Source organism: Strongylocentrotus purpuratus, unplaced genomic scaffold, assembly GCF_000002235.5.
Source record: "Strongylocentrotus purpuratus isolate Spur 01 unplaced genomic scaffold, Spur_5.0 spur5_scaffold_8, whole genome shotgun sequence".
Classification (NCBI taxonomy): Eukaryota; Metazoa; Echinodermata; class Echinoidea; order Camarodonta; family Strongylocentrotidae; genus Strongylocentrotus; species Strongylocentrotus purpuratus.
Window position 1 is genome coordinate 13,062,167 of NW_022145614.1, and position 27,870 is coordinate 13,090,036.

Sequence of the window (27,870 nt, forward strand, 5' to 3'; positions counted from 1 at the left end):
AGCGGCTTTGATTTTTGATCTAAATCGCTCGGCGGCGAACGCTCGATTAGTTCGGTGCCCGGGCGGCGAACGGCCAGGCACCGGGCGTATTTTGGAGCCCTACCGATCACCGACCGACCGCCGTGCAATATCTTTAAAATCAGCCAGCGGCCGGTGGGAGACTGCTCGGGAATCGGTGGGTCACCGGCCGGTCACTGCCGGGACACCGCGCGGAAAAGCTCCGCGATTTCACCCAGTTTTGACCTAAAATCGACCGGCGACCGACGGGAAATCGACAGGACACCGCCCAGGCATCGCTGGGGCTCTACAGCCTGCTCGACTTCTCCAAGAAAAAAAAAAAAAAAAAAAAATCGCTGGGATGCCTAAATTCCAGCGGCGACCGAGCAGGCTACTAATCGGTCGGTCGCCGCTCTGATTCGTGACCATAGCTTTTCACCCAGTAAATCTGTATTGAAAAACAAGTCAGAAAAAAATCTTGGATACCAGCGGGACTTGAACCTGCATCTACTACTTGGCGGGCAGCGACTCTACCACCAGGCCATCACTGGTCCATGGCAGAGTCACGATGAACTAGAACAAATACCTCTCCTGATTCATTCTGACTCATTAATATTCATTAGTCCGCCTGGTTCCACGATTTTTTCTGACTTATTTTTCAATACAGATCGATCAATCGATCTTATTTACTGGGTGTAAGCCACAAATATGCTTAATTCAAAATTAATGTTGTGATTTTAGAGTTGTGTTAAAGGAAATAAAAATACCAAAGATTTGTACATTTTTCGGCAAAATCGCAGCACCTTTGGATGGATGAAATTGGTATGAACCGTTTTACGGTCAAATGTCTGAGGTATTCTGAAATACCCAAATACACAAATATATTACATGTATATACATGTGCATTACAACATGAAGAATTCAAAAAATCATATGCATGATATAAGAATTATTGAATGGAAGTGGTTGCAGGCGCTTTTCCTGAAAAACCATGTTACCTGCATGATTTCAAATTTCTACCCTGATAATTTCCTACAAGGTGATGGAAACGTTAAGAAAACTAATTATTCCCTTTGCAATATCATCGGAATTTATTGAATTCTAGTTTTCAACAAAACAGTACAAATTGATTGACCTAAGAATAAAACGATTGTACTCACTGAAACGAATGCTGTGATTATAATGGTCGTGTGTGTATGTAGCTATTAAACTCATGATCATTGTTTTTCCTGGTGTTTCTTATCTAGGGGTAAATGGCCATTGTCCTGAATCGAATCCATGTCCTTCTTCATTACACCATGATGGTACGGCTGTCAAGGGTGTGGTCTTTGACATATCATCAACAATGACAGCAGATGATCCTAAGATAGTTATTTGCAAAACACCAGATGCGGGTAAACATATTTTAAAGACAGGATCACCCTGAAACTCACAATAGTAATATTCCGTATTGTATAACACACATCGTATTTGTCTCTATGATAATAAAAAGAAATAGTACCAATTTACCTCACCTGGGTGGTGTGTGGAAATATGAATTAATATCTGGCCAAAAGACTATCGGTTTCCAAAGTATAAATCAATACAAATCACCCTGACCTAGATATTTGAAAACTTAGTTAAAGTTTGATAAATCAAAAATCTAAATTCGAACGTCATTTGGGTGTTAAACATCTGCGCATTTTGATAGAGACATCTGCATAAACTCAATAAAAAGCAACAATAAGATCTCAGCCGTCAAACGGCCGATCATCTCGAAAATGTGCACGCATGTCAAGTGAAGTGTATTGAATACTATGGTAACCTATGGTAATTATTTTTTTGAAAATTCACTCATTTGCATATTTCTGGTAATTTATGCAAATAAGGTCATAAATTCACCTTTATACCCATAAATCATATGTTCTTTATATTTAATCGTTCTTTTTTCATTAAATGTATTCGTTAGACCATTTGAAACAATAATACGACAATTTTTTTCGAAGAGCTTGGTTTTTCCTTATATTATCTCTTGTTTTGATAATTTCCAGTGTATTTCATTGTTTTTTAACTCATGTATTTTATTGTTTTATTGTAATCCCCCGGCCTTATTAGGGTTAATGCGGGTTACTAGTATGATGTGTAACCAACGCTATTCCTTCGAAATACAGAAAATAGTTGTTAATGAAATGACATGAATCATTTTATTAGCGCACAGTGTATTAATACATAAGATATTATAGATAGGTACGCTACGATACAGCAAGAAAGCATACCAAGTTGGGGCTGTGTCGCAAACATTTTGTTTTTGTTTAAAGTTTTTTTGTTTTATTCGGGCAAAACTTCTCATACATAATACAAATTAAAATGAAACACATGTATTTCAAATATATGATCATCATAAGGCAAAATGATGGCAAATATAGTATGATTAGAAACCAAAAAAGTATGAATAAAAAACAAAACAAAGACAAAAAGACAAAGACAACATAAACAGGTTACTATATATTATCCGAATTCTAGCACATTCCATTCCTGTGTCGCAAACATGACATGGGCGGGTACATGGGTGTCTGTCCGCGCGCGCGTGTGTGTGGTTGTGTCGGTTCGTGTAAGTTTGTTTTCAAACACACTTTAATCAGTCAGTTTATCAGCATTAGAATGATGTATAGGCCCATCCACAACTTTATGATAGTTTGCATGATTCTTTCTTATGCCTCATGTTCAGAATACTTTTGTTCACCTAACCCCTGTTGCAATGGAGGCACATGCACGGCTTCTCCTGGTCATACACCAGCCTACACATGCCAGTGTGATCTGGGATACGATGGCACTGATTGTGGTAAGTACCATGATGAGTTACTTCTGTTCAACGACATAAACAGCTTCAAAGCACGAAATTCAAGTCGCCATAGAAAACTTCATGAATACAGTACTGGTGAATGACTATGTCCATCATAAAATGTATTTATACAAAAAACATTTGCCAATTTTATTGTTTTGGTTCATTGGTTTGTTTGTTTGCCCCTGTCACAATGGAGGCACATGCGTAGCTTCTCCTGGTCATACACCAGTGTGATTGTGGGTGCGAAGGCACAGAATGTGGTAAGTACCAGGATGAGTTACTTTTGTTCAACGACATAAACAGCTTCAAAACACGAAATTCAAGTCGCCATAGAAAACTTCATGAATACAGTATTGATGGATTGACTACAGTGTATGTCTATCAACAATGTAATGGCATTATAAACATACAATTTTTCATTTCATTTTTCTTCACTTTTTTGTTTGTGCTCCTCGCAGATGTATCTGTACAAGTACTTATTGTTAACCCAGATAAGACCGGACTTTGGGTTGCAAATATGAGTGACTTTGTATTCTCGAGTTTCATAGAGCTCGGGGGCTCCGCCAGGATCAGAAGTATATTTTTTGATGACGGAGCTAACGCACTCTATTGGAAAAACCATGCGCCTTCCGAAATAGGATCGCCTTCCGACATTTTGATGGTTAAGTTAGGAATGCAAAGAGGTACACTTCTCTCCAATAAAACGGAAGGTAGGGTTATTTACTAGAAGTCTTATCTCCTAGTGAAAAAATCCAAAGTGACAATTTTTACTGAGAATTTCTTTCATTACACAGCCCAGAAATTGAGACATGCCAATAAACTAATTGGTCACGATATCGTGAACCCTCAAAAATTATGAGCTGTCGCCTGTAGATAAATTTTTTTGAAGGCCGACGTTATCGGTCTCATGGTCTGTGGGTCTCATGGGCTGTAGCCTTCATTAGGAATTCACACCATGAATGCGTTTCTTATTCTAACTAACGTGTGTGTCCTTCAAATTCTAATGATATGGACATTATTGAAGTCAAACTGCAGATTTTAGAAAGTCTGACAAAAAGAGTAAGATGATAAAATTAATCATCTGAAATACGGAGCTATCCATATATGGCTGGGCCCATGGACACGTACACCCTCTATTAAAGCTAAACTTGAGTTCTGGTAAAAAAAAAAAGAAAATTAATTCTCACAGAATCAAACGAAACTTACACCAAATGTTCAAGATTACAAATAAATGTCATGTGCCAAACAATTTTGGAAGAAAATGTATACTGGCTGAGTAATGAGCATAGAAAGACAAGGAAATCAAGGTAGTACCAGCCCCGGCACCATGCGTGTTGTCCCATATATATAGCTTTCTGTGTACAGTGTGTGTTACTTTACCAAGACTCGGTCAAATTTATTATTATTTTGATGACTCTACAACCTTGCAGTGTACACCGATACTTACATGCTACATGATCAACTGTTTCTGATCCTTTCGACACCTTTTCTTTCACAATGCAATCGCATTACCAGTACTAAAGTTTATCTTTAAACAAAATATTCTCTGAATGTCAACATCAAAACCAATTTATAATTCGTAATCCTTTGAGCATATTAAAAGTAACTTTGGTATCAATCTTCTTCTTTTTTCAATTCATGGAAACTTAATACATTTAAGACATATACGAGGTTCTTTTGATCGTCTCATGGACCGTGATATTGTAAGTGTTATAAAAACTTATTATTTATAACCTAAGAAGTATATCTGCCTACGTGGACCTCTTATTCTATGCTCTTTATACATGGCCGTGATTTATCAGCCTTATATCCTTGTCTCACCATGGACGTGAAGAAGCAGGAGCTTTACTGGTTAAGTTTATTCGCGGGATATAAGCGGCGAACAGTAGGAGGAGAAGAAGCCTTGTATGGAATTGTTTCAGATTTAGGCTGGATACCTGGAATGGTGAATCCCGAACAATGTGTCATTGATCAACAACGGAGGTAACTTTTTCCAATTTAGATGTATATAAACCCCTTTAAAAAGTTCATAAACTCTTGTATGATCGATTATATATATCTTGTCACGGAATAATCATCGCTAGTTTAAGACCATTAAGAAATTGGATTTATTCATGTTTAGAATGATACCCCATTTGTTATGATTTTTATGATGGAATGTGCAGTAGATCAAAATAAAGGACAAGGGCAAAAGTGAAAAGTTGCAAAATATACTGCTCTTGTTCCATTATGGATTCAAATTGCTCTATTGCCCAGGCCTTCTCGACAGTTGTGAACCTGACATGATGCTTGAGAACGTTGATGACTAAACAGTAGCGAAATGCCTGACACGTCATATTGCATTATTTTCAATTTTAGATTCCTATAATTCGGCATTCGTAGATGACCAGTTGGGAACAAAAGCCTCAAAGTCATTCAAACGACATAACAATACCAGTGCTTACCAGTTCATTCTGCAACAAGGCACCTTTTCCCTCGCCCCTTCTTCAGATGTACCTCTAACTCAATGACCTCAACACCATAAACAAATATGGTATAATTTTAAAGAGGAGTAAACACATATTTTAATGATAAAATCAAAGCGATGATTAAACCATGATAAGAGAGCTGAAATTGATCCAACCTGAGTTTCCAAACTTTCTTTTAGGAATTCATAGGAATACTGAGGCAAACGGTTAAAAACACTGATTGTGTGTATTACAAAGTGTTTTTTATTGTTTATTTTGTTATTGTTTATTTTTTCCTGTTTTGCGTCTCTACTTCACCTGCTGTTGTCTCTTTCGAGAGAACCTCTTGAATAGCTAAAAAATCTATCGTGAATAAAGTATTAAAAGAAGCAGAAGAGGATATGTCTAATAAATCCACATTTAAAATTCACTCTTAAAACATTCGGCAACGGATTTTTATTTTCAGTTTCGCTCTGTACAGTGATAGTAATCGTTATCCGAAATGTGGGACGAGGCGTTGGGTCGAGTTTAACAAAGCGAAATTTTAGGCCTCGGTCTAAGTCACAGTAGCAGAACCAGGGCCACGGGGCCGGCACAGCAAGCTTTTCACAAGTGCTCTAAAATGTCGTCGTTAGAATGTATTTTTAGTTTTTATGTAGCAAAAGTCAAAGTTGTTATGTTTTTTTTTCTTTTGGCGGGAAAGGAGGGGAGGGGGAGAAGTGTGGCCCCCCTTCACTGATTCAACAGATTAATGATATATATTGCGTTCGTGATGGTGAACAGAATATACTGGCCTCCCTCATTTCCCTCAAAATATTTTGAGTAATTACTATACTATATTGGAGTCCAAGCCACCATTACATGTTCAACAAACAGACCTTCTACTACACTGTGAAAAATGTGGGCAATATTTTTTCGACGATTTGCCCAACGTTGTGCCAATAGTCAACCCAACCATCTATTGGGCAATATTTTCCCAACAAGTGGGCTACCGTAGTCGGGCAGTTGAAAGGTCATATCTTTGCCCAAATTTTGGTCAAAATACGAAACAATTATGCACGTGTGAAGTAGGGTGCTTACGTTTACCAATACCACTGGACAAAATATTGCCCAATAGATGGTTAGGTTGACTATTGGCACAACGTTGGGCACATGGTCGAAAAATATTGCCCAAATTTTTCACAGTGTAATAGCAAGAACATTTGGAGTAACCCAGCAGCTTTAAATTGCTTTTTTTTAGAAGAGGTTTTACCCCAAATCGTGGTTAAATTGATTAGAAAACCATGCGCTTTAAGACTTTACATGACACTTGATTACATCGAAATGAATTGGTGTTCCAAATAATTTTTTTCTTTTCTCCACAGATATTTCTATACCATCGGGCGTCGATCAATAAACAAAAAAGCGATCACTCGATTTCATCTAGACAGTTTATATTCCGAAACGATTTCATCAGATCTAGTACCTGCTGGACTAATTACTGGATTGACAATAGATGAAAAAGGTAAAAAGTAAAATAATGGCAGGATTTGGCTCCGAAGACACCCTCATGTTCCCTTCAAATTTAGTCATTTTCACTCAAATGTCAATTACGTGCGTTCCAATAGATGCGAATGTTAAAATTTTGAGTTAAGAATGGCAATTGTCAATTCCTCCTCTAAGGCCAAGAGAAGTGTCTAACTTTTGTTTTTAAGTGGCCCAATCCTTGTGGAGCGTGTGTGCAGCGCTTTGTAACTGCAATAAAAAGGCGCTATATCAAATATCTTCGGATTGGATAGATGGATGGAAGGCCAAGAGGCTGCCCCGAAAAATTACCCAATCAAGCCCATAATATATGACCCCCTATATAAAATGATTTTGAACATCATAGCATGCTTCAATATCAAGATATACAATCAAGAGATTTTTAATTTGATGATTGCAATCACTTAAGTCGATTCGACAACTTTCTTGGGATATTAAATCTGCCGACCCTAAGTGACAATGATGGATATATGCTGGGTCAGTTAATAACAGAAAAAGAGTGTTTTGATACAATATGTACTTTTGCAAAAGACAAAACACCCGGTTCAGACGGTCTCCCAATCGAATTTTATAGGACATTTTGGGGCGATATCAAAGCTATAATGTGCGCCGTTTTCAATGAATGTTATGCAATTAATAATCATTGCACTTCAATGCGGAGAGGTATTATTACTTTGATACCCACAAAAGAGAAAGATTTACTCCTTTTGAAAACTGGCGTCCCATTTTGCTGTTAAAAAGTGATTACAACATTTTAGCTAAGATTATTTCTTTCAGGATAAAAAAAGGTTTTAGATTCACTCATTCATGAAGATCAGTGTGGTTTTTTGAAGGGTCGTTATATTAGGTTTAGCACACCAAAAATAAGTACAACAAACACATGTTATCTGATGATTGCAAATGATCAAGCTTTATGAAACCTTCAAAAACAAAAAACAGAATTGAAATCGGTCAATGCATTGTGATTTTATACCATTTTTTTGATATCGCAAAATTACCGAAAAACCTGCCAGAAATGGTCAAATTGGTAAAAATGGCAAAATACGACAAAGTTGACAACTTAATTCATCACTTTCTTGGACACAAATAATAAATTAAATTATTAGACACTAAAATATCATCTTTGTGGTAAAAAATACAAAAAAGAAAATTCATATACCTATTACCGTTTTGAAAACAGAAGCCAACAAAATAAGTCATTTTTGCAATTTTTGCGAATCTGCAGAATGATATGAAAAAGTTGTGAAAAGAACTAAGTCCGCCTAATTAATATGCGCATATGTAATCAAATCAAAACCGAACATGATACATCAGTGAAACCTATGTATATCAGACAGGTATGGAAATATATTTCATTTGAAATATTAACAAATCATGAATATTCATCAAATATGCAAATTAGGTCATTTCAGCTAATTATATATTCGCGCACTCATTATGCAAATTAGGAAAGCCAAACTGTTCATTTTGGGGGCATTTTTAAAATCATATATTCACAGATCATATTTACACCAAATATTAACCTTAAATTCCAAATATTTTTGCAATGCCGATAAAATATGGTGATGGAAATTACTTGGATCACCGTCACAGCTATTTCTTTTGTTTCACAAATTATTCAGAAAAACCGATCATATGATAAGAATCTGCAGACTTTCAGCTACATCACAGTATATTTGTATTTTTAAAAGATGTCAGATTTGAGGATTTATGACGATTTTCTGAGAAACCATTCAACAGGCCATAACATTCCACAGGGACTGAATTTCAGAGTAACAAAAAGTTTGGTGATCCTAGTACAGTTGTGGCTACCTTGAGTGTAAACAACAATTTTATTCAATGAGTGAAACACATGAGGATATTGCATTTTTTGTAGGGGAGTTTTATACATTGAGGTGCATTTTCACAATATAACAGAATAACAATGCGAGTCAATGGGCGATCAGCCGGCCATGTCACACATGGCTGAAAATACAATATTCTAATTAAATAATTTAACATATTAGTATATATTAGTATACATATAGGTATGCTTGAAATAAAACTCTAAAAATATAAAAAATCCCACTTGATAATTATAATAACTCTTCAAACTCAATTACAAACCGAAATTAGAAGAAGTAAAGACGACACTTTGTACAGCAAAATTGTAATCATAAAAACTCTGATTATCCCTAAATTTATATACGCGTTTGGTTTAATACCCGATCCACCAAATTCCTTTCTTACTGATTTGCAACGTATCTTATTCAACCTCCTCTGGAGTAATAAACCAGACAAGATTAAAAGACCGCTATTATACAATGAATATCAAGAAGGCGACCTCAAAATGCCGCACGTGTTGTATTTTAACTATGCAATTAAAACAGCGTGTGTGAAGCGCTATTTAGATACGGATAACAATGGGAAATGGAAATATTTTCTTAAAGCTGTTACTCCGCAAGTTCGGTGATGATTTTTTTCTTTCATTGTAATATACAATATGATGATCTAATCATCTAAATTCCAACAAAATGACAATTTATTTTTGGAAAGATGTACTTCGAGCATGGACGTTTTATAAATACTACAATCCTGTTAAACTTAAAGAAATAGTTTTTCAAACTCTATGGTTGAACTCACATATCAAAGTTGATAAAAATGTAATCTTATACAGGAATTGTTTTTAATCTGGTATGCGATATCTCAAAGACATTTTAAATGATGATGGCTCGTTCATGTCATATGAACAAATATGTCGTAAGTTTTTAAATGAACCAGTTATATGTTATTTTTCTCTGATACATGCTATACCACTGGAATGGGAGAAGGTGATAAAAGACGTCAATGTAATCGACCATGCTGATCAATCAATAGATGAACGATTAAGTTGTTTTTTGAAAAGTAGAAAGGTCACTAAATTAGGCTATAATGCATTTTTGAAAACAAATGTCTCTTTCAGACACTAATCAGCAAACCAAATGGCAAGCTGATCTGAGTGAAAATTTGACCGATTCACACATTTGCAATTCTCGCTTCCCACTTTTAAATAAATCTTCCATTGATAATAGACCACGAAATTTTCAATTTAAATTTATTTACAGAAGAATTTCAACTCAAGATTTCCTATTTTAAGTTAGAATAAAAGAAACACCTACTGTAATTTCCGTGAAACCCACATCCAAACCCTCGTTCTTCTATTTCTAAGATGTGAACATATATAGTTTTTGGAATGATGTATATGATTGGTTGCGGTCCAAAAATGTAACAAAACAAAATTGTAGTGATATTGTGATTTGTTTTGGTGTTCAATAACTTCTATCTAATTAACACCATCTTGTTATTTGTAAAATACTTTATATGTTCATGCAAACATAAAAATATAAGACCTACATTTGCTCATTTCAAACTTGGTTTAAAACAAATTGAAAAAATTGAGAGAATAATTGCTTTTAAACGTAATTTGATAAAATTACATAAGAAAAAGTGGAACGTGTTGTCTCAAGAACTATAAGGAAATTGATATACATGTATTTTATAAAGAGTTTTAAAACTGTTTGGAATGCATTTTAATTTCATGTATTTTTATATGCGTGTGCTACTATGTAATATTTGAGTTGAGAAAAAAAATCTTTTGCTAAGAGCTACCAAAAATGTTCAAACATGAAATGTAAGATATTCCTTGGTAAAATGTCTTTTTCCCCCATTTTGTCTTCTATTTTGATACGCAGGAAAACAAAAATGTTGGAATTCACAAACCTACCTTAAATACTTGTTCGACTGCCATTTTAATTTGTTTCTTTTTACAAATCACGCATGCATATTACTAAAGCATGAGCGAGAAATGATGAATGCTATGGACCTGATGGAGCAATTTACGAATAGGTGGTCCATTTCACCAAAGTCTTTGTGTTTAGCCTAAGAACATAGGAATAGTAATTTTTGTGCTAGGAGCTCTATGAAGGATACTGGCATAAGTTTGGGCTTAAAAAGAATATTTTCTTCTTTTCTTACGCAGGAGAACAACTGTTTTGGATATCATCACTATACATCATTTACTCGTTCGACTTGAAGACTGGCGTTGGACCGTTCACATTACTAAACCTACAAGGTTTGAACATGACTCCTTGGAACATATTCTTCGTATCTGGGTGGCTTGTTTGGTATGAGCAGAGGGAGGATCGGGTTTGTGCTGCACAAGCTAAAGTAGAGGCTGAAATCAAATTATGTCGTTTTACCAGTAATGATGGTAATCCCGACTTTGTATCTCAGTCACTAGATGTAAAATACTTGGCACTGCGACGAATATAAGTTTTCCCCTTGCAGCCTTTTGAACGTTTTGGGAGAGTGCAGCTAGGGACCGGCAGTGAATTTACACCATCAGTAAAAACCGTCAATGATACCCTGGATGCAAACATAAACTCTCGTTAATTCAAGACTGTGATCATACTACAAGTGCATGCAATGTACTTTTTAACGTTTCTTTATTAAAAGAGTCAGTCACTTAGCTTAACATGAAATTGTTAACAGCACCAGAAACACAAGACAGGTTTGTTGTTGTGGACTGTTAACTACCCACAAACACTTTAATACTGTCATCATCTTTTCTTTAAAGGTAAAGACCAGTATTGGAAACGCCCCAATTTCAAAAAATGAAATGGAAGCTCTTATTACCAATCATGTGAAAGAGTATGTTTGGACTAATACATGATGATAACAATTTTGCCGGGAAACCGCCTACTAATTGATATATTTGGTAAATTAGTTTATTTATTGGTGTGTGAGAGATAAACGCACGTGTGCGTAGTCCCATATACATCTTTCTATGTACAGTGCTTGTAAATTTACGAAGACTGGGCCAAATTTCTTATCATTTCGATGATTCCAGAACCTTGCACTATATACACACCAATACTTATATGCTAGATGATCAACCTTTTCTGATCGATTCCACAACGTTTCTTTCACAATGCAATCGCATGACCATAACTGGTCTTTATCTTTAAACCAAACATTGTTCAGAATATCAAAAATCCTAATAGTTTTGAAATCTCAACATCCGTTGTACATAAAAACGAGGGGGGGTGGTAAGGTCACCTTTTTTAGGTCAGCCATGGGAATTTTTTTTTTTTTTTTTTTAATAAAAAAAAAAAAAAAAAAAAAAAAAAAAATCCAAAAAATCCAAAGGGGGGGGGGGGGTTTAGGGGGGTTAGGGGGGGGGGGGGGGTTTACACACATAAAAATCCCAAAGGGGGGGGGGGTTAACCCCCCAAACCCCCCCCCCCTGTGTACGCGCCTGATCCAGTCAGAATTACATTGTAAAGTACATGTATATCAAAGTTCGTACGTAATATGATACATGTATATGAATTTAGATATCTTACTAAATTTTCATTTGAATCAGATTTGTGCCTTTAAAATTGATCAGATTTGGCTGACAAATTTGCTGATAAGTGTCTGTTGGCTTCATTGAATTATTTTGCTTCTTGATATTGTCTGTGCGGGCGTTTCAACAAATTTGTCACATCCCGCCTTTTTTTCTTCCTCAAATCTGAGATACATGGTTCTACGTGGTATCAGCGTTTGTGATATAGTGTGATGTTGAAGCCCTAATAGAAATTGCGCTTCAAAATGGTCATGAATTGCCTAAAAGTAAAAATCTTTGAGTACGGTGACCATGCTTATTTTCCCCTCAGACTGAAGTGTAAAAAAACCGTTGGGAAAACGGTATTTGAAATTTCGAATTCCAATCATAGATATCTTGATAAACAGACAGGCGATTTGCTTGTAAACGACATGGGAAGTTCCTGACTGACCTAAAGGTTTATAATTATAATTGCTGCATGAGCTAAATCAAGGATTTGTTAAAAGAATCTGAGACAAAGATATCCAATCCCTTTCGAAAGATTAATCTGCATCTTGTGAACTTATTCTAGCAAATTATTCCTATACAGATATCTCCAATTTACCAAATAGGATTAAATTACAAAAGGTTCAAAAACGAGCTGCACGTGTAGTGCTGGGAGAAGGATTTGAAGTATCTTCAAATGATATGTTTAGTCGCCAAGGATGGATCCAAGGATGGATGCCTATTCAGACACGTTTCCAGTTTGGACGTGCAGTGATGATGTATAAATCAATGCATGACATGGCACCAATACTTAAAACAAGATTTACATCATGTTAGTTCACTACATGATCACAACACAAGACATGCTGTAATGGATGCATTGTGTGAACCCAAATTTAGGACGGATACTTATAAAAATAGTCCTCTAATTTCTGGAATTAGAGTATTGAACCAACTTAAAAGTCCTGTCAAAATGTCAACTACTTTGAACAGTTTTAAACACGCTCTAAAAGCCCTGTTATCTGTAGATGACGTGTAAATGAACTTTTGGGGGTTTCGTGCGAAAGTAACCATTTTTTTCCTATTTGCAAATTTATGAAATTTGGTTGACATGGTTATCGTTATATCATGTATTCATACATGTAATGTATCCGTTTTCTTGTAAACAACCTAAGTGTATTAGTTAAAGAGCAATTGAATGTAAATATGTATATAACAATTTTGGTATCCCGTGCGTTAAAGGTAATACAAAGTTTTGGGAAATTTTGAAAATTGGGTGGTGGTGATTCTTTTCAATTTTGATATATTTGGATGCTCCTGTGGATGTAATATAAGCAATAGAAAATTTAGCACCTAAAACACTTCTGCTTTCGAGAAAAATTGAATATAAAAATTTACCGGTGCTCCCGGTAAATTTTGATAAATTTCAAAATAGCGCCTACGGCCGTACAATGGTAGCTGCGACCATGAACATTTCAGAATATGTAGTTGTGATATATAATTTCCAAACGGGAATAGCTAATCGGTCCATTTTAGTCAAGAAACATTGTTTTATAGCTTAATTAATATCTTGACCTTGAGAGGGAGCTATACAACATAAAGAGTTTATTATTTATAATTTCATAACTTCAGAATCGATTTCAACCGCGACAACGATCACTGAATATTGTAGGGTCGCATATGCTTCCAATAATTATGTTCATTTTAACCAAATTCATGACCCCATACCAAAACTTTGTAATACCTTTAAGCTATATCAGAATATTAAATGAACGTTTTTAAAAATTGTATTTAATTTGATAATTCCATTCACCTATTTCTTGTAAATGATCAAGGATGATTCTTGAATGATCAGTTATTTCAAGGGGATACCAATTAATTTGTATTTTACCTGTTTATATGCTTGTGTATTTATCTATTTTGTTTTTGATGCTGTTATTTGTTTTTATTATTACCAAACAGGGCCTCATGGAAGACCACCAAATTGGTGATATGTGCCACCCTGTATAAATATCAGAAATAAATAAATAAATAAAATAAATCTTCCTTTAACAAATCTGAAGAAATTTCTGAAGACTAAACTTTTCTTTGTTATCTATAAATGCGTAAATACATGACATTGGTAACAGATATTATTGTACAGCGCTAAACGAATTAATACTCTTTTATTATTTGTCGTAGATATTGAACAATTTTATGATTACTAGTAATTTCAATTAATCATTTTTTTCTCAATAGTCTGGCTTCGTTCACAAATTCTACTCCTTCCTATTATTACTATTAAGTGTTCTCAAGATCTTTGTTCTTTTTCTTTCGTCTTGCTAATAAAGAATGAGTATTTATGTTTGATCGAATGATAGTAACACTTGTCATGAATTGAGAATACTGTACTGCATATCCAAAATAGGAACATAAAATGGAATCAATTCCTCATTTATGGAGAGCCAACTGTTAACCTATTCATCTTGTAAGATTTACCATGTATGAATGTACAAACAAAATCATGGCGAAATGAAATCATCACATGTTTATTATATAAATGGATTCGTATTTATTTTGTTATTGTATTAAAGGGATAGTTGAGTTCTGTTGCAGAGGGTGCTACACATATAACGATTTCTAATACTTGTGTACCACCACAAATATTAGATATTTTGAAAAATTTGAAAAAACCGTTGAAAAAAAACGAAATAACGCCTTTTACGTCGTATTTCAACCAATGCCGATGTTGGCTTTTTTGTTGGCGGCATTTTCGTGTTGCTTATATTACCCACAATAATTAGCCGGCTCATGTATTGTTATTTGTAATTCAATTATAACGTTTTAAAAGAGGAGCTGAAATGATATGATTGTATTGGCTAAATTTCACACATTTTGGGGTCTAAAATTACCTTCATAGCAATTTTAGGTTCTAAAAGGGCACTATAAATGTCATAGATAAGAATAATAGCAATAACTATGCACTTTGAAGGCATTTGCGGTCTGAAAACAGAACTCAACTATCCCTTTAAAAAAGTAAGAGTAGTTTGTATGAAATATAGATAAACAGCGCTCCTTATTTCAGTACACTAACCTAAATCTCATTTATTAAGTCCCCTTTGTGCATACGAGCCTATTAGAAAATTGTAATAATGTGTGGTGATCTAATTCTACTCCATTCAATATTCTAAGCTATATATATATGTAATGCTTATACATTTTTTCTTCTAATTTGTTATAGAAGATCACGGCTGTTTTCTTTCTGCATTTTACAAATGTTTGTTTGGGGTAATTTTAAGTTTGCTACGTTTCCTGTGAAAATCAACAAATCATTTAAAAAATTAAAAAATAAAAAAAATCTAATATATTGTTTTCCGAGTCGGGCTGTAATAAGTCTTTCCAAATCAGTGATGTACAATTCTTTTAATGCTTGTATGGTGGACCGTGGAGGGAAATACGCCGATCAGAAAGTGAAATTGGGAAAGAGAGATATTATGAAAGAAGGAGAGAGGGGGACACAAAAACATCCCAAGAATGACACCCAAATCAGCGGGATTACTTTCCTATCAACTGTTTAGCCTACCGACCGATCCTTCCCCAACCTCATCCTAATAGCAATCTATATCTCTGTTCAATTATCACCTGCAGAGTCACAGTAGAACCATACGAGCTGATTTTTTCTTCTTTAGGCGAATGTTAAAGATATTCTCATTTTTTCCAAAATAGGCTTAAAGTGGAATACAGAAACATGATGATGCTCTAAACAAGTTCTTTAAAAGATATGACTTATTTCTAACATAGAGAGTTTTATGTGTAACGAAAAGTAGATACTAAATTTTGTTCCTTTTTGAAATTTAGAAATATGTCTATTTAATGCTCAGTGGACATCATATATAAATAAAAAATTCCTAGTACATTTTTCATTCAATTATTATTATAAAATTAAATTGAACACTGCTTTAATTCGTTACCATTATGTTGAGTGCGAACGAATTAATGTCTATTCAACTGCCTTCGTATTGGCTCCCTCCAAAATAATATCATGTGTATTCTTTTTTCCTAATCTTACTTTAATTTGTTTCCTGATATTGAATAGTCATGCCTATTAATATTTGTGTGACGATTTTTCTTTTGTTATGATAGGCTTAACAAATGTCCAATTTTGTACCTTTCTATTTGTGAAAATGAAATGAACTGAACTGAACTGAACTTATTGTCTTAAAAAGAAAATTGTCTGAAAATGTCAGTTCATTTGTTTTGCCTTTTTTTATTAGGCTGCATTTTGACTGTATTTGTAATATAAAGATATTTATGCCGATTCTGTTGGTCATATTATGTAGAGGTATCGTGGTCTAGTGCAGTGTTTTGTTAACATTAAGTTAGTCACGGCACCCTTTCAAGAAATAAAATGATTCGCGTTACCCCAATCCCAAATTCATCACAGAATATTCATTTTGCATCACTCTGGCACTCATCAAGTTCCATGTAAACACATGTGGGCATATTTGATTCTAAATGTTTGCGAGCGAGCGAGAAAAAAAGAAGACATTTGTAAAAAAAAAAGGTATTTAAATAAAAAATGTAATCAACACACTAGAAAAGATATAAAGTTTTGTATCTGGGTATGTCGTTGCCGGAGGCACATACATTTAAAAAAATGGTATATTCAGTTATGGCCTCGATACATGATTATGAACTGAGATATTCGGATATCTCGTTGCGAAGATTTATCCTGTTTCTAAATGAGTATGGTTATAATGTAAGTTCGAAATATAAAAAGATATGATGTATATTCGGGCCCCTTGCTGTCTAAATGTGGCTAGCGAGCGAAGCGAGAGACTAAGAAAGATATTTATGGAAGACGACCGTTGTGTCTTTGAACCACTTCGCTCAGGTGAGAGTTATCTGAGCAGGCTATGGTATTTTTTACCAGAAGAAAAGTAAAAATTGAAATCAGACCAAAAAGAGTATCATATTCATTCAAAAGTTATTTATTTGATCTAGTTACACATGCACCATTTTCAACATTTACATGAGGATCTGATTATCAAAATAACACCTGAAATTCGAAACGAGGAATGAAACATGTATATTACAAGTGGAATAGTATACCAAATGATATACAGCAATGGTTTGTACTTATTAAGACGATAAGAATTGAAAGAGAAATGTTTTAAGGGTAGGTCTAACCAATACATGTGCATAAAACCTGTCAAGCGTGAATTGCTATTATTGTCTATCATAATTTCACAAATATTCATGAAAGGGTAAATTTGTTGCAGTGAAAGGTTATCAGAAGTGTCATTAAAACTCCTTAAGCCCATTACATACGAGGCGACAATTCGATTGCGCTAAAACCTGCGCTATTATAGGATAAAAAGGATATTAAGTGCATACACTATAGTAATTCACCGCTATTTTTCAACTTTCCATTTTGCATTCATCCTTTGAGCGATATCCCTCCGTGAAAGGACTGAACTCATCACTGACGCAGTGACGGAGTGACACGTCAGCAAAATGACGCCTCATGTGCGACGGGCTAAAGGATGTGGTGTATACAGTGATCGAACCTATTGGCGCATACGCCATTAAAACAAATTAATCCTTGCACTTTTCACTTTGCATTCACTTTGTGTGTGTGTGTGTACGTGTGAGTGTGGCTACATAGCTCTAGTATTATCTGTTCATGGCATGTCAAAAGCTAAGCAACACGAGTCCCTAAGGGAGACCTACGTCAGGCAAAATAATAGGGACTTTTAGATTTGCGTGGACTGATGCGTGGACTGATACGTGTGACGTCCTTTCAAGGCAGTACATTAAAAGGACGTCGATCGTAGCAATCCCCATTGTCTTCGTGCGAATCTAAAAGTCCCTAATGGGGACTTTCAGATTTGCGTGGACTAATACGTGTGACGTCCATTCAAGGCAATGCATTAAAAGGACGTCGATCGTAGCATAGACCTATTGTCTTCGTGCGAAAAAAGTCCCTAATGACACCTCTTGTGCAACGGGAATTAATGATTCTCGAACGTCCTAAAGACGTCATGAGTTGACTGGGAATGTAATTACGATTTCGAGAGCGGTTTTTGCACTATGACAGCGTCCCAGTCGTTGTTGAAGAGAATCGTCCCATCCTCTTTCCGCTCGGAGCATTGGTCGGACCCCATGTAATCAACCACCTCCTGATAGAGCTCCGGCGACGCGGACCCACGGAGATCGACAGTGTGGCTTAGGAAGTCGATGATGAGTTCCCCGTCTTCGGACCCCTCTTCGAAACAGCTGGTGATGTCGACGCATGACGCCTGGCGGGATTCGTCGAAAGGGATGTCGAGAGACGAGAGGCTATCGCGGAGGTGTGTGGTGCAGAGATAGCGGCTGACGCTATCCTGGAATCGGGTGAAGCGATCCCACAGGCGCCAGAAACCACCGGCAACTATAATCGGCACAAAAAGGAGAGAGGAGGAAACGGGGTAAGATAGATGTACCAGCGAAGATTACAAGCGAAACAATTACAGAAGAGAGTTATTGTCCTACTTTGTGACAGTGTGCAAAGGAGTTATTAATTAGTTACAGGAATGCAGAGGCGGATTTAGAGAGAAGGTATGGCACTATGAGCCCGTTTCCTCCTTTAAACCCCATCTTGAATCCCGAAAGAAAATACCAAGCAAATACCTTCTAAATTTTGCTTTATTTCAGAATTGTTCCCCCCCCCCTCCTCTCCCGCCTTTACAAAATCTTGAATACCTTCTCCATTTTGCTTTTATTTCAGAATTGCCCTCCCCCTCCTCCGCCTTTACAAAATCTTGGATCTGCCCCCTCCCCCCCCCCCGGAATGTATCTCACCTGAAACGACAATGATAAGAAGAATTCCGCCTTCCTCTAAACAATCGTAGAGGTAGCGTATGGTGTCCTTGTGATCCTCAGCATAGTAAATGGAATGGATAGCGCTGATGAAGTGGTATTTCCTCGGCTTGTCGCCCTCCTGGGAACGATACTCGTCGATGCCGAGTTGACGCAGGTCGAACTCAATGCCCTCGAAGTCGGACTTGTTACTCTTTACGAGAGAGCGGTACTTCTCAAGCTGCTTGGCGGCGGGTTCGATTACGACGTTTCGGACGGATTTGAATCGAGCCTTCAGGCTTGCTGCCATCGCACTATCCATCTCACCTGGAAGATCAAAATAATAAAAATGCAAAATGGTTGATGTTTTCTGTTTCACCTGGTATCCCTCTCAAGAATAAAACGAGTATCACAGACGGAACTATTGAGGGGAAAGGCATGAAAAGGGGTCCTCTGCAACACAAAAAACCATGGCCCTCGCCCGAACACTTGGGAGGACTGGCAGGATTTGCCCTGGATACTAATTTCTGTAAAACTCGCAAACATTCAATTTTTAGGGGGCGGCTCCTACTACTCCAACCAACTCTACTGCGCGGAATTCTCGAAAATATTCATGGGAAAATTCGATGTCAGGGGAAGGGGAATCATTCGTTTATTATCAGCGATATGGACTTTTAGTTTCGCAAGAAGACAATAGGGATTGCTACGATCGACGTCCCGTTTTAATGCACTGCCTTGAATGGGCGTCACATGTATCAGTCCACGCAAATCTAAAAGTCCCTGTTGACATAGATCACCCTCTATCCTTCTTAGAACCATCATGCAGCAGCTAAAAAAAATTAGAATACGTATATATGATGGTAAGGGGGGCAGCATCCTCCCACCCAGACAACATTTCCTCCCCTGCCCCCCCCCCCCACAGACTTTTCATTCACTGTAGAATTATTGCAAGTTGAATAATAAATAATCTTCCAATTGCTTTCAATGTAATAACATCTATAAAATAAAGAAGAACTTGCATCCCCCCCCCCCCCGCTCTCTCTAACAAACAATTGGTATTCTTGCTGAAATAAATATGATCACATTTTGATTAAAAAAATGCCCTGGTGCATGTGGCACCAGTACAACAAAAATGGTCCAATAAATACGTCTGAAGAGCCTTCGCATTTCCATACAGTACATGCAAGCTCCGTACAAACCGTATGGAATTCACAATGACTATTAAGTCTCAATTTTCATGCATGAATAGAGATGTCTTCAGACATAACATATACATGTATGTTCAATGGAATTATTAGGTTATTCAACAATCGTTACAGACAGTTCCCTACTAGTCTGCGAGACCAGACTCCTCATTTGACGTTTTGAGAGTAGAAAACACATTGGCCCGAATTCACAAAGGAGATTTTGTCGACGTTTTCGTACGTCATATGACGCGTTTTTACGCGTTTTTTTTACAAACCTGGTTTGTGAAAAACAAAAGGAGGTTTGTCGACAAACCTCCTTTGTGAATTCGGGCCGGTATGTCTGAATTTATTATTGAACCTAGTGAGATTTGAGCCAGAACTATACTGCTTATTTTGTCTACTGCTTTCAGGGCGACTAACTCCACCTTGGGCTCTACCACAGCTCCAGGTTAGCGTGGGGTGTCCTTAACAGACATTGTGCTGACCTAACAGTACAGATACAGAATACAGATAAGTCGTATTAGTCCTCGGCTTATTCACAAAGAATCGAAACACATATAACATGAAAATAAAATGGTATTATTCTTGTTTCATAATATTCACTAGGGCCGTGTTAGAACTTGTTCGTGTTTCATAAAACATATTATCTGCAATACCGTCGTTTTATGAAAAAAAAGGTTGCAGAATGGAGAATAATATCAAATTCATACTGGTACGAAAGGGTCTGGTCATAACTATGGTCCCCAAGGTGACGTGACAACGACTATTGTGTAAAGGACAAGGGGCAAAAGGTACGAAGTATTTGCCCCTTAATCACTTGATAGCTGAAAACATCTGCCTTGCTTCTGGTGCCTATATATTCTAGACAGGGTTTACAGAATTAAAAACACTTCGTCTATACTTATTCGTAGGAGCTTATAGCGACCGAGCGATAATATTTATGTTTTTGGTATGCTTGGAGCTTGCATGTTAGAGTATCAGAAAACTAGAAAATATTGTTATTATGCATATTAATTGCATGCAATTTCTTCTTTCTTCTTCTATTTTTTCTTGATAGGAGTATTGGGGTATGTGCCCTTCTGCCCCCTCCCTCACCGCTTCCAGCCCATATGATTTTTGGCCCCTGGAAAAAGACATCAATTACCTCAATTCATCATAAATTGAAGTATTAGCATCGTCATGTGTGATTTTCCCATTCTAAATCAATATATTTGCAGTTCATAGTCTGACAATATTGTTATGCATAATAGCAACCAATTCACTGTGCATCAAGCATTGAACGAAGTACGTGTACAGTTATGGGGAAATGGACACATGCCGTAATGGTCGACGCATTAATGGATATTAATAATTAATAATTTATACATTAATATATTTGTACATTAATATATTTGTAGATCCATACAAGTCCGTGGACTGTTTTAAACGAATAAATTCTATTTCATTATCGATATTTTGAGCCGATTCTCATAACTGATTTTGAATATGGTTACAATCAAACTTGTTGAATCATTATAATTATATTTTGGCTACATTCAATAAAAAACATTATAGGAAAACTTCCACCTGAGCTATCATCCCGGACAACTACCCAGATAATCTACCTTATGGGACAGCAGTAACCCCCGGATACCCCCTCCCCCCCCCCCCCAAAAAAAAAACTATCCCCTACGACAACTAACCCAAACTACCCCTTATGCTGATTCAATAGAGGGCACTACATTGGGGAGGGAGGGTCGGGTTGACTGGTTCAGTTGGTTTTGTCCGGGGGATAGTTGTCCAGGGTGATAGCCCCGTTGTTAGTCGTACTGATATGCAATACAAGAAGACGTGGCAGTACATTGAAGCTAGTCGCAGCTTACATGTATATTTCACGATAGATCAGGGTTTCTCAAACTTTTTCTTAGACGGTCCAGATATGATTGATGTGAAAGCTGTAAGGTCCGAAACGTGAGATGCCATCCGCCTGAAAATTGATATGGTCGATCGTATACTTCAACTGAAGTAGAAAAATGTACAATAATTTATGATTGCTGGAAAGCCGGGCACGACTCAAGCATTGCTCAATTTTGTTTCAGATTTAGACAATGATATCTACTCCTAATACTGGAGATAATGAGAATTGTTTTAGGTCTATATCTGATCCATGCATGAGAGAATTGTTACGGGTTTTAAAAACAGATCCGCCAGTGCTTCCACTCGTGTAAATAGAATTTTCTGAAGAAACAAAAACCCAATTTCCAGGAATTTGATTTGAAATGTCTTTAAAGGTAAAGACCAGTTATGGTCATGCGATTGCATTGTGAAAGAAACGTTGTGAAATCGATCAGAAAAGGTTGATCATCTAGCATATAAGTATTGGTGTGTACTGCAAGGTTCTGGAATCATCAAAATGATAAGAAATATGGCCCAGTCTTCGTAAAGTTACAAGCACTGTACACAGAAAGATGTATATGGTACTATACGCAAACGTGCGCGACACGTGTGTTTATCTCTCACAGACCATGTAGATAAACTAATTTACCAAGTATATCAATTAGTAGGCGGTTTCCCGGCAAAATTTTTATCATCGTGTATTAGTCAAAACATATTCTTTTACATGATTGGTAATAAGAGCTTCAAATTCATTTTTTGAAATTGGGGCGTTTCCAATACTGGTCTTTACCTTTAACGTGGATTTGTATTAATATTTGGATGAATTGCTATGGGGAGACCAACGTCATACGATTTGTCGCACAATACCATATTATGAACATTGAACTTTATATTTTGCGAACAATTGATACCACTATACATTATTCCAAAGAATAAGTGTACATGTACCTATTCTGAAAATGATATGTATTCCTACCCTTTACAAAGTTTCTTACGAATATGTAAAAGAGATATATAAATGAAGATATTCTTGGCATGATGTGATGCCTTTTAGCATGACATGGGCGCAGCCATTTTCTTAAAAATGTGACGTACTAAGTGAAGTTTTACATGTACCAAGCTTTAATTGGAAAGACTTTTAAAATCAATAACAAAACCAGTTTATTTTTCAATGAGGACAAATCATAGCAGAGAATAAATTATATCTGATGGAAAATTATAACAGGGTAACTAATTCATTTAAACTAATACTAAAATATAGCAGTTGACCCCAGAAGAGCACCAACTTATTGATAAAATTTGCTTCATCACCACACACATGACATCTGGTGACCTGGGAAGGAAGCATTGGTAAACGACTTCACATAAAATAATGTATGTCAAGAAAATGGCGTTGCCTACGTCGTGTAGAGAAACTGTACATTATTCTTGCTTTAAATGCCTCTCTCAAACACTTTGGTTGGAAATCCTGTAGATTTATGGGCAAGAATATCATAAATATCTCAGAATATGTAAAGTTATTTCTTGGGGTGACGTTTCATTTAAAAATATGAGTCTTACCCGAACCGCTGCCTATCCCCAACATATTAATATTGGTATCTGCAGGAAGGGTGTCTACCAGCCTATCACCGATCAACTTTGGGAAGACGTTTTCCCCCCATTTCTCCAACACAGCGAACTTCTTTGAACTCTTGGCGTATGCGTGAAAAGACTTCGTATAGTAGTCGGGGTCGTGCATCAAAGATTTCAAGTTTGCAGTCTCCATTTTAGCTTTCTCCCGCGATGCTTGACTACCACGTGTTTCTCAAATTCAAAGGCAACTGTATAGTGATGTAATGTAAAACGTACAGTATGGCTTACTGTATTATAACGGCCGATGTGAAAAGATGTGACTCAACTTTTGTGTGGTAGTCGAGAGAAACATTCGATATGTATATGCACGTATCTGGGAAGGTCATGAAAGAGCAACTATTGAACTTCGAACGAACCCTCCAAGCGTGAGGTAAACAATGGTCGTAAGCCTTTCCAAGTTATGACGCTACCAGGTGCGGCGATTTATTTTCATTACAGGAGGGAAGAAATGAGCAAACACGTTTTTTTTTTTTTTTTTGGGGGGGGGGGGGGGGCGGGGGCAGAAAAAAAAATCCGCATCACCAGGCATGTACGCAGGATTTTTTCAAGGGGGGGGGGGTAAATTGAAAAATTACGCCGAAAATTTATGTTACATGACCGTTTTTCAAAGCAAGTCGAGCTTAAATTGGTGCGGGTCTAGGGGCGGAGCCCCTGGAAGCTCAGGAGTTTTAGGCATTAAATTACGACCAGATGAGCATCCAGGGGCCGCGTTAGGACCCTTGGTGGGGTCTAGAGGGCAGAGCCCCCCCCCCCCGGTAGCTCAGAGGTTTTAGGAATTTTAGGGTCAGATGAGCATATTTTGATACCTTTCGACACTGGCATGTATGTCACTAATTGGAGCTGGGTCCAAGGAGCGGAGCCCCCAGAAGCTCAGGGGTTTTAGGCATTAAATTACGACCAGATGAGCATCCAGGGGCCCGCCTTAGGACCTTTGGTGGGGTCTAGAGGGCAGAGCCCCCGCAAGCTCAGGAAAAAACATGCCATTTCAGCAACATTTGTAAATCACTGGTATCGAATTAGAAATAAACTGCGTTTGAATTTTATTGACGGGGGGAGGGCAACTTCCCCAGCCCCCCCCCCCCGCATCACTACGCTAGTGCGAGGGAACATAGTGAATGGAAGGGGTGAAGGTGGCGAAAATTACTACCCCATCACATGATTTGTTGTATTTAAGACATTCCTTAGCAAAACTAGAGTATAAAAACAAGCAATATTTTTTCACACTTCAATATTCTACAATATTTACTTGTATATTTTGAAGGATGTTTTGGGAGGAAGCATAGCTACCGAGCGAGAAGATTTTTGCAATTTTATTTGTCTACGCGACCCTTGGGCCCTCCAGATCCTAAAGGTGTGTTGCAATCTTAAGTCAGTATTTGCTATACATTTTTATTTTGCCCTTTATCAATTTTTCCGGGGGGACAATCCCCCTACATGACCCCCCCCCCCCCCCGCGTCCGTCCCGGGATCGCCGCCCCTGGTTTCATGCTACTATACATGGACCAGTTGAGGCGTTGTAATGAAGACAGCCGAAATGATTAATCTATGATCACTATGTCATCAGTACTTACTTTACCCTCGGTTCGGCAAACGGGCGGGAAACATGGGGACCTTTGGAACCCGGACAGGGGCGTAAATCCCGGGGGGATGGGGGGGGCTGCATCCCCCCTGGCTTGAAGTAGGGGGGATGGCCTGTACAATCATCCCCCCCCCCTGATATTACCACCAAAAAAAAGGAAAAAAAAGGAAGAAGAAGAAAAAAAAAAAAGTGATTGTTTCAATTGCAGCATAATGCATGGGAAATTAGTTATTTTGTTTATGTATAGCCTACACGTATACAGTATGTCACGATAAGGAAACGTCAAGGCTTCCGCGCTTCGCGCGAGAGGGGGAAACTGAATTCAAATAAATAGGGCTTATTAAGAGTCGAAAACGGTGCAACGAATCGTCTTCTTTCTATAATAATTAAATCAAACGTCTAAGCTTTTCGCGCTTCGCGCGGGAAGGGGAAACTGAATTCAGACGAGAATTAAGAGTCGAAAACAGTACACTCAATCGTCTGCTTTCTCTAATAGTTTAAGGAAACGTCAAGGCTTCCGCGCTTCGCGCGAAAGAGAAAAACTGAATTCGAATAAATAGGGCTTATTAAGAGTCAAAAACGGTGCAAAGAATCGTCTTCTTCCTATAATAATTAAATCAAACGTCTAAGCTTTTCGCGCTTCGCGCGTGAAGGGGAACTGAATTCAGACGGGAATTAAGAGTCGAGAACAGTACACCCAATCGTCTGCTTTCTCTAATAATTTAAGGAAACGTCAAGGCTTCCGCGCTTCGCGCGAGAGTGAAAAACTGAATTCGGATAAATAGGGCTTATTAAGAGTAAAAAACGGTGCAAAGAATCGTCTTCTTCCTATAATAATTAAATCAAACGTCTAAGCTTTTCGCGTTTCGCGCGGGAAGGGGAAACTGAATTCAGACGAGAATTAAGAGTCGAAAACAGTACACTCAATCGTCTGCTTTCTCTAATAGTTTAAGGAAACGTCAAGGCTTCCGCGCTTCGCGCAAGAGGGGGAAACTGAATTCAGATAAATAGGGCTTATTAAGAGTCGAAAACGGTACAACGAATCGTCTTCTTTCTATAATAATTAAATCAAACGTCTATGCTTTTCGCGCTTCGCGCGGGAAAGGGAAACTGAATTCAGACGGGAATTAAGAGTCGAGAACAGTACACCCAATCGTCTGCTTTCTCTAATAATTTAAGGAAACGTCAAGGCTCCCGCGCTTCGCGCGAGAGGGGGAAACTAAATTCAGATAAATGGCTTATTAAGAGTCGAATACGGTGCAACGAATCGTCTTCTTTCTATAATAATTAAATCAAACGTCTAAGCTTTTCGCGCTTCGCGCGGGAAGGGGAAACTGAATTCAGACTAGAATTAAGAGTCGAGAACAGTACACCCAATCGTCTGCTTTCTCTAATAATTTAAGGAAACGTCAAGGCTTCCGCGCTTCGCGCGAGAGGGGGAAACTGAATTCAGATAAATAGGGCTTATTGAGAGTCGAAAACGGTACAACGAATCGTCTGCTTTCTCTAATAATTTAAATGAAACGTCAAAAGTCCCGCGCTTTGCGCGGGAGGGGTAAACCGAATTCAGACAAAGATTAAGAGTCGAGCACTGTTTAACAAATCGTCTACTTTTTCTTATAATTTAACGAAACGCCAAAACTTCCGCGCGGGAGGGGGGCCGGGGGGGGGGGGAACTGAATTCAGACAAGGACATACAGTCGAGAACGGTACAGCAAACCGTCTTCTTTTTATAATAATTTATTGAACCGCCAAAGCTTTCGCGCGGGAGGGGGGATTCATTCAGACAAGGGTTAACAGTAGAGAACAGTACAATAAATCGTCTTCTTTTACTAATAATTTAAGGAAACGTCTAAGGCCTTTCACCCACACAACCCTAATGAGCGAGCGTGAGTGTATGTGTGTGTGTGTGTGTGTGTGTGTGTGCGTGCGTGTGTGTGTGTGTGCGCTCTCACCTCAGCATTCTTGTGGGGTTTTATGTGCGCTTCACATACCCCTTGTGATGCATTTTTATTTTGTGGGGTATTTTTTCAGGACCCCACAGAGTAAAGTCTTTCAAATGACTGTATATTCGGTGTCCTATGCCCTGCGGGGCATTAGAAGTGGTACCCCATAAATGACTTTTTGTGAGCGTGTGCTAAAACTTGCACACTTTTTTATGGTAACATCGTAAGCACACCGCCGGGTTGTTATCGCCAGGTTGTACATACCCCACTAGTAGGGGACCACAAGGTATATCTGGAACGCACAGAAATACCCCACAATCAGGTGCCCCACAAAGGCCCTGATGTGAGAATGTGTGTGTGCGTGCGTGCGCGATCGCGCGCGCTTGCGTAAATTAGTGCGGGCGTGTGCTCCAGCTAGTATGTGATGGCTATCGCCGATCATCCCCCCCCCCCCCCCCCACTCCTCGGTACGGATTTACGCCCCTGAACCCGGAGCATGTTTTCATTAGGAGCATTAGAAAAATAAACATACTAAAAGAGGAGGAAAGCGGGAGGAAACGAGGATTGCGGTTGAATAGCACAAAAAGGTTCAAAACATGTACAAAGGTGAACATATCCCTAGCCTTGTTCATATCATTGGATCTGCTACAATGATGATAGTCTGATTTTAGTTATTATCAGAGAATGAGACGGACATGGCCAATACGGGGA

General features: G+C 37.6%; 1 protein-coding gene across 1 annotated transcript; it reads right to left on the reverse strand.

Annotated features, from left to right (window-relative positions):
* Positions 1-18,000: 18,000 nt before the first annotated feature.
* Positions 18,001-23,921, reverse strand: LOC581824 (histamine N-methyltransferase A). The gene is made up of 3 exons (XM_781807.5): positions 23,563-23,921; positions 18,944-19,267; positions 18,001-18,533 (listed from the first exon to the last, which is right to left on the reverse strand). The coding sequence occupies exons 1-3, from the start codon at positions 23,765-23,767 to the stop codon at positions 18,166-18,168; spliced, it is 897 nt and encodes a 298-aa protein (XP_786900.2). The 5' UTR covers positions 23,768-23,921; the 3' UTR covers positions 18,001-18,165.
* Positions 23,922-27,870: the final 3,949 nt, after the last annotated feature.

Coding starts and splice junctions, on each gene's coding strand:
- LOC581824 (XM_781807.5), bottom strand. CDS start 23,767: ATGGAGACTGCAAACTTGAAATCTTTGATGCACGACCCCGACTACTAT. Junction 19,268..23,562: donor GGGGATAGGCAGCGGTTCGG/GTAAGACTCATA, acceptor TTGATCTTCCAG/GTGAGATGGATAGTGCGATG. Junction 18,534..18,943: donor TCTTATCATTGTCGTTTCAG/GTGAGATACATT, acceptor TGCCGATTATAG/TTGCCGGTGGTTTCTGGCGC.